The sequence below is a fragment of the Scylla paramamosain genome, unplaced genomic scaffold (genome assembly GCF_035594125.1).
Source record: "Scylla paramamosain isolate STU-SP2022 unplaced genomic scaffold, ASM3559412v1 Contig50, whole genome shotgun sequence".
Lineage (NCBI taxonomy): Eukaryota > Metazoa > Arthropoda > Malacostraca > Decapoda > Portunidae > Scylla > Scylla paramamosain.
In genome coordinates this window covers 221896-230000 of record NW_026973715.1, presented here as the reverse complement: position 1 = coordinate 230000, position 8105 = coordinate 221896, and the positions used below count along the sequence as shown (strand labels likewise).

At 42.0% G+C, this 8105-nt stretch overlaps 1 protein-coding gene across 3 annotated transcripts in view; it reads right to left on the bottom strand.

Annotated features, from left to right (window-relative positions):
• The window catches only part of LOC135098212 (uncharacterized), a 51580-nt gene that overhangs the window by 2772 nt on the left and 40703 nt on the right, over positions 1-8105 (bottom strand). Inside the window, exons 3-5 of one of the 3 annotated variants that reach the window (XM_064000454.1) lie at positions 4573-4679; positions 1496-1647; positions 612-721 (exon numbers count right to left, since the gene is read on the bottom strand). In XM_064000454.1, the coding sequence (XP_063856524.1) occupies positions 612-721; positions 1496-1647; positions 4573-4679 (369 nt within the window). The remainder of the gene's footprint in view (positions 1-611; positions 722-1495; positions 1648-4572; positions 4680-8105) is intronic. The other 2 variants (XM_064000455.1, XM_064000456.1) reach the window with 2 other exon arrangements.

The following is an 8105-nucleotide window of genomic DNA, read 5'->3' as shown; positions in this document are numbered from 1 at the left end:
CAAGCCCCATTATCACCTGCATCACTCGGGAACACACCATCACCACCATTACCATTGTGTTGTGGCTGTGGCATCATATCAGTGGTATAATAATTGTAAGAATACAAGGGAAACTGCAAGAAGCCGTCTGGTCTACACATGACAATCCCTGCAGGAAATGTGCTTACCTATTTTCACTATCATCCTCATGCATAAATTTGTCTAATCTTTTAAAGCTCCCTAATGACTCAGCACTAACCTAACTACTGAGTCTATTTCATTCATCTATCACTCAATCTGAGAACCAGTTCCTTCCTATTTCTTTTTTAAATCTAACTTTATCAAGCTTGACATGAAGAAACTGAGGATAGTGATAATGGTTGCTATTTCTGATTATTATTCTTACTTCCATTAACACTCAGAATATGAAGTCTGTCTTTATTCTTATTTTGGGTCCCCATTGGAAAGGGATAGTCTCATTGACCACTGCACTACAAGCCAAATAACTTAAAAACACCCTTAAAATAAAAATGATGGCTACTCTTCACAACCACAGTGCTGCATCCCTCTTTTCTAAACATCTTCACTCTAACCCCTACTTCCCTGCTCCCTCCAGTGACAGCCTCCTTCACCTCTGGGTTCACTTGAGGAGCTGCCATCAGCCACCCAATGACATTCATTTGCAGGTTCTTGGTGACAGAGTTCTCCTGGATCTTCAAATTTTCAGGATACACCACCAAGCCTGTAAGGAGAATTGGTGAAGAGAGAGAGAGAGAGAGAGAGAGAGAGAGAGAGAGAGAGAGAGAGACTGTATGTTAGATGCAGACAAAATGATAAAGTAAGGTATTAAAATCTTGCATGCAAAAAAAAGATATGCACACTAATAAATACTTAAATTACAAAACGTTAAAACATCCATAAACTCCTTGCACATCATACTGAGCTCACACTCCTCTCATTCCCTCAGATGCTACCAACAACTTTATTTAAACAAATAGATAGATAGATAGATAGTCACAAACACACTCTTATTCCCTCCAAGACACAACAATGACTTGATTTCAAGAGAGATAGACAAAACACACACACACACACACACACACACACACACACACACACACACACACACACACACACATCAGGCTTGGGTCTGAGTACATGTACTCAACCAGATTCCAAATGTAGTGCAGTGGTAGATGTATAGGTAGAGGTAAGGTCAGGGTGACACAAGCCTGTCCCTCTGGAAGCCAGGTGGTCTGGATTGGTACCAGTGAAGTCATGTGAGTTACAGCCACTGCAGTTCCCACTCCTGCTGCTAATCTGTCAGCACCTTTGTGTAAATATGTGGAGTGAGAAACAGCTGTCAAATGCCATCTGGACTGACAGGCTGCTGCACTGAGAGGCACACAGCAATCCATCCCCATCAGGTATCAAGCGAGATTCACCCCAAACTCTCCACATTCACACAGATAGACAGACACAATACACACAGAAATAAATTAATAGATACACATACACATACAGACTTGGTTACCAGGAGAGACAAAGTGGAGATGCCAACCAGCAGGTACAACAGACACCTGAGCAGCAAGTTGGTATCTAACACTGACCTCACTGATGACGACATCTACAGGAATTGTTGACAAGTTGTTCTTGGGTAAATAGATCCTGGAGGAAATACACAGAAAAGATCCATTATTGCAGAGACAAACAAAGGCTGGATATTGAGGGGATACAACAAAGAGTTAAGGAAAGGGAGGTTTTTCACTGAAGGATCAAAGAAAAGCTGGATATTTGGAAGGGCAACAGGAAAGTTGAGAAGAGGAAAATGTTGGAATGATACAAAAAATGCATGTGTTTTCTGTCTGTGCATAAAACACACACACACACACACACACACACACACACACACACACACACACACACACACACACACACCTCTCTCTCTACTCACCTCTGTAAAGATCTGGGCCTCACCTTGGCCATGCACTCACATCCCTCCCCAGTATCTCAATCAATATCTTTTGATCCTGAGAAGAAACAAAAGAACTATGTGGAATGAAAGAGACAAAAATATACACAAGAAAACAACAAAACACAGTCACTGGACTAACCATCTCAGTGACGTTTAGAAATACTGGAATTTTCAAGGGTACTTCATGTTTCTGGTTTAACAAGTATTCTGCATCACCAGAAGAAAGAAACACCTATGAGAACATGACTCATTATCATGAAAACAGTCCTTATGAAAGTTGATGGGATTTTCCAAGGACATTTTTTTCATGATTGAGGAAATAGTTAATAGTATTCTGCATCATCAACCAAGCAATCATAAAAACCAGACTCCTCTTTTAAAACAGCTCCCATAACACCTCAGGCATTCCACAATATGGGAATAAAAGTTAAGGTTCCCCGCACTTCTTACCACAAACCAGAGTCCTCTTTGAAAACAATTCCATAACACCTCAGGCATTTCACAATATGGGGATAAAAGTTAAGGCTCCCAGTGTGTCTTACCACAAACCAGACTCTTTGAAAACAGTTCCCATAACTCCTCAGGCATTTCACAATATGGGGATAAAAGTTAAGGTTCCCTGCACTTCTTACCACAAACCAGACTCTTTGAAAACTGTTCCCATAACACCTCAGTCATTTCACAATATGGGGATAAAAGTTAAGGTTCCCAGTGTGTCTTACCACAAACCAGACTCTTCCTCTTTGAAAACAGTTCCCATAAGACCCAAGGCATGAGAGTTAAGGTTCCCTGTGTGTCTCACCACATAAAACTGCTCCATCCAGGAGAGAGAGAGAGAGAGAGAGAGAGAGAGAGAGAGAGAGAGAGAGAGAGAGAGAGAGAGAGAGAGAGAGAGAGAGAGAGAGAGAGAGAGAGAGAGAGAGAGAGAGAGAGAGAGAGAGAGAGAGAGAGAGAGAGAGAGAGAGAGAGAGAGAGAGAGAGAGAGAGAGAGAGGGATGAAGGAAAAGACCAGGAGGTAGAGAATGAGAGAAATGCAAGTAAATGAGGAAGAAGACAAGGAAAAGGAAGACAAGATGAGAAAGAGAAGCATTCAACCACTCCTTTTACTATCAGTGACCTTACATTGAAAACTAAACTCTAAACTTGCAGTAAACAATTGTACCAAACTGAGTGAGACAGCATGAGAGTTAGCAAGACATCACATTAATATAAGGACTGAGAGATGCACAGGGACACCAGAAATGAGACTAAGTTCAGTACTATTCCCAGCACCTGAAACACCATCCTCACTCTCAGTTTCATTCCAGAGAAGCACTTTTTTCTGAGAGCAGCACAAGATATGGTGCCAAAGGGGAGATGCAAGGACTGGAGGATCCTTAGGGACAGAAGACACAAGGCTAACTTCAGAACCATTCCGATTATCTAGAAGAGGGTCCCCAGTCTCACTCTCGTTCAAGAGATGCACAATGTTTCTCCAAGAGCAGCACAAGATCTGGTCCTTGACGTAAACTTTCCTTGCATTGTAGTGAGTGTCCAAATATCCTGTCACTACTGGGATAGCTATGTTACTGCTGAGGGATGTGCACAGTTTCCCTAGAGCTGTGACAACATGCTCCTGTGGTCCAGTTATCTTGAAGCAGAGGAAGTGAGAAGAATTAGTGAACTAGAAAAGGACGATGAAAATGGCTGTGAGACATGGAGGGAGAGAGGAGAATAAGAAAGAGTAATGGAAGTGGCTATAAGAAATAGAGAGTGAAAAGAATTAGTGAAATGAAGAGAAAACTTAAATGAAAGTGACTGTAGGAAGTAGAGGAAGAGAGAAGAATTAGTGGAAAGAATATAAAAGCAATAAAAATGACTACAGGAAGACAAGAAAGCGAAGAACGAGCTTGCTTTTGACATTCTTTTACCACAGAAGAAAGAATGAAAAATACAGCCATTCAATTCACCTCTTCACAATACACACCTGGTACTCTGCTATGGTCTTCTTGGAGTCATTGCTGAGAGTGAAATCAACGGGACCACAGTACACTCCGTCAGCCAGCAGCCAGCATGTCTACTGACTGCAGCAACAGACTCAGCACTCCATCCTCCAACTGTATCACATCACCATAACATCATTTGTGTGCGTGTGTGCGTGCGTGCGTGTGTGCGTGCGTGCGTGCGTGCGTGCGTGCGTGCGTGTGTGTGTGTGTGTGTGTGCGTGGAGCAAGGAGGGGGTGAGGGTAACTATGCATGATAGAAAGGTTTAAATTGTGTGTGTGGAGGAAAGTGTGCATTAAAGAAAGAAGAAAGAGGAATACAGGATGAGTGAAGAAATGGATAATGAAGGATAAAGTAGAGGAAAAAGAATACAGCAAAGATGAAGAAAAGATATCATTGAAGGATACATGATATGATAAGAGGGAAAAAGAATACACTGCAGGAGGAGAAAAAGGATATCACTGAAGGATATAACAGAAAGGTATAATGAAGGATAAAACAGAAGCAAAAAGAACACAGGAGGCATGAAGAAAACAATATTACTGAAGGATGCAAGAGGAAAAAACACAGTGCAGGTGAAGAAAAGAAGATACTGAAGGATATAACGGATGGGCGATAAGGACAGTCATTCTCACCCCATCCTCCACACCCTCCAACTGCTTCCATCAGAACGGATCGGTGTGCAAGGACTTGACCATGGGGTACTCCTTGATGACCAGATGTGAGGGATACACCACCAGTCCTGTATGGGAGACAGATAATAAACTGCACTCCCAAATGTTTTGCTCTCTCTCTTACCTCCAATACTTCCAGTTGTTATGGTGTTTTCAGGGGTGTTTTCATGGTTCCAGTGATGGTTCAGCAAGGATTCTGTATCTTTAATAGTCTGTAGTGTGAGGTATTTGGGTTTTAAACAGTACATCAACATGCAATACATTTTATCCTAACTTCCATAAGTATGTACATCAGTATACAAGATTTTCCTTTATGTAAGAGGAACTCTGGCTAAGGCCAACAAAAAGGAGAGAGAGAGAGAGAGAGAGAGAGAGAGAGAGAGAGAGAGAGAGAGAGAGAGAGAGAGAGAGAGAGAGAGAGAGAGAGAGAGAGAGAGAGAGAGAGAGAGAGAGAGAGAGAGAGAGAGAGAGGAAAAAATAAAAAAAAGAAATGAAATGAAATAAAATAAAATGAAATAAAATAAATAAATAAATAAATAAAAATAAAAGGGCCCACTGAGGTACCAGTCTCTAGAAGACAGAGCCAAAAAAATTACCCTAAATTTAAGAAGTGTCTTATATAAGGAAGTACAGACACAGGCAGGGAGCTCCAGAGTTTACCAGACTGACACCAATACTCGAGAGGACTCCACGTACCAGCTAGCGGAGACGACAGCAACCTTGGCTATGAGTTGCTGTCTCACGTCAGGCGCCTCAAATATGACGTTCTCAAAGGTGAGCATTGACACGGCCTCATCTGGTACATACAGCCTGACACAGGGTCTGTTGTCAGTATTTGTGTTGGGAAGATATGGGTGGTGATATTTTTATTTATTTATTTTTTCAAGTAGGAGGGACACTGGCCAAGGGCAACAACCCTCCCCCTCCCCCAACCAAAAAATAAAAAGACCCACTGAGATGCCAGTCCCATAAAAGGGTCCAAAGCAGCAGTCAAAAATTGAAGGATAAGTGTCTTGAAACCTCCTTCTTGAAGGAATTCCAGTCATAGGAAGGTGGAAAGACAGAAGCAGGCAGGGAGTTCCAGAGTTTACCAGAGAAAGGAATGAATGATTGAGAATACTGGTTAACTCTTGCATTAGAGAGATGAACATAATAGGGGGTGAAAGAAAGAAGAAAGTCTTGTGCAGCGAGGCCGTCAGAGGAGGGGAGACATGCAGTTAGCAAGATTAGAAGAGCAGTTAGCATGAAAACAGCGGTAGATGATAGCAAGAGATGCAACATTGCAGTGATGAGAAACCGGCTGAAGACAGTCAGTTAGAGGAGAGGAGCTGATGAGACAAAAAGCTTTTGATTCCATAATGTCTAGATGAGCAGTACAAGTGGAACCCCCCCAGACATGTAAAGCATACATGGACAGATAAGGCCCCTGTACAGAGTTAGCAGTTGGGGGGGATGAGAAAAACTGGTGAAGATGTCTCAGAACATCTAATTTCATAAGAGCTGTTTTAGCTAGGGATGTGATGTGAAATTTCCAGTTTAGATTATAAGAAAAGGACAGACCAAGGATGTTCAGTGTAGAAAGGGGGACAGTTAAGTGTCACTGAAGATGGGATAGTTATCTGGAAGGTTGTGTCAAGTTGATAGGTGGAGGAATTGAGTTTTTGAGGCATTGAATAATACTAAGTTTGCTCTGCCCCAATCAGAAATTTTAGAGAGATCAGAAGTCAGGTCTTCTGTGGCTTCCCTGCATGAACTCTTTACTTCCTGAAGGGTTGGACTTCTACAAAAGACGTAGAAAAGTGCAGGGTGGTATCATCAGTGTAGGAGTGGATAAGACAAGAAGTTTGGTTTAGGTCACTGGAGAATAATAAGAGAGTGGGTGATAGGACAGAACCCTGAGGAACACCACAGTTAATAGATTTAAAGGAAGACTAGTGATCATCTACCACAACAGCAATAGAACGGTCAGAATGGAAACTTAAGATGAAGTTACAGAGAAAAGGATAGAAGGCGCAGGAGAGTAGTTTGGAAATCAAAGCTTTGTGCCAAACTCTATCAAAAACTTTTAATATGTCCAAAGCAACAGCAAAAGTCTCACCAAAATCTTTATAAGAGGATGACTAAGACTCAGTAAGGAAAGCCAAAAGATCACCAGTAGAGTGGCCTTGATGGAACCCATACTGGTGATCAGATAGAAGGTTGTGAAGTGATAGATGTTTAAGAATCTTCTTGTTGATGATTGATTAAAAAACTTTAGATAGGCAGGAAATTAAAACAATAGGATGGCAGTTTGAGGGATTTGAAGTCACCCTTTTTAGGAACAGGCTGAAAGTAGGCAAACTTCCAGCAAGAAGGAATGGTAGATGCTGACAGAGTTGAAAGAGTTTGACTAGGCAAGGTGCAAGCATAGAGGCACAGTTTCAGAGAACAATATGAGGCACCCCATCAGGTCCATAAGCCTTCCGAGGGTTTAGGCCAGGGAGGGCATGAAAACATGACTGTGAAGAATTTTAATAGGTAGCATGAAGTAGTCAGAGGGTGGAGGTGAGGGAGGAACAAGCCCTGAATTGTCCAAGGTAGAGTTTTTAGCAAAGGTTTGAGCAAAGAGTTCAGGTTTAGAGATAGATGTGATAGCAGTGGTACTATCCGGTTGATATAAAGGAGGAAAAGAAGGAGAAGCAAAGTTATTGGAGATGTTTTTGGCTTGGTGCCAGAAGTTACAAGGGGAGTTAGATCTTGAAAGATTTTGACACTTTCCATTAATAAAGGAGTTTTTGGCTAGTTGGAGAACAGACTTGGCATGGTTCCGGGCAAAAATATAAAGCCCATGATATTCTGGTGATGGAAGGCTTAAGTACCTTTTGTAGGCCACCTCTCTATCATGTATAGCAAGAGAACAAGCTGTGTTAAACCAAGATTTGGAAGGTAAAGAGTGAGGAATGTACACCTCCATGTCAGACTCTACTACCTCTGTTATGTACTCTGCACACAGACAGGTCTCTGACATGGAAGCAGTAGTCATTCCAAGGAAAATCAGCAAAATACCTCCTTGGGTCCCTGCAGCTAGCAGAGGCAAAATCCTAGAGGCACTTCTGCTTATGGGGATGCTGAGGAAGGATTGGAGTGATAGGACAAGATAAAGATATGAGATTGTGACTGGATGAGCCCAACAGAGAAGAGAGGGTGACAGCATAAGCAGAAGGATTAGAGGTTATGAAAAGGTTAATAATGTTGGGCATATCTCCAAGATGGTCAGGAATACAAGTAGGGTGTTGCACCAATTGCTCTAGGTTGTGGAGGATAGCAAAGTTGAAGGCTGGTTCACCAGGATGGTCAGTGAAGGGAGAGGAAAGCCAAAGCTGGTGGTGAACATTGAAGTCTCCAAGAATGGAGATCTCTGCAAAAGGGAAGAGGGTCAGAATGTGCTCCACTTTGGAAGTTAAGAAGTCAAAGAATTTTTTAAAGTCAGAGGAGTTAGGTGAGAGGTATACAGC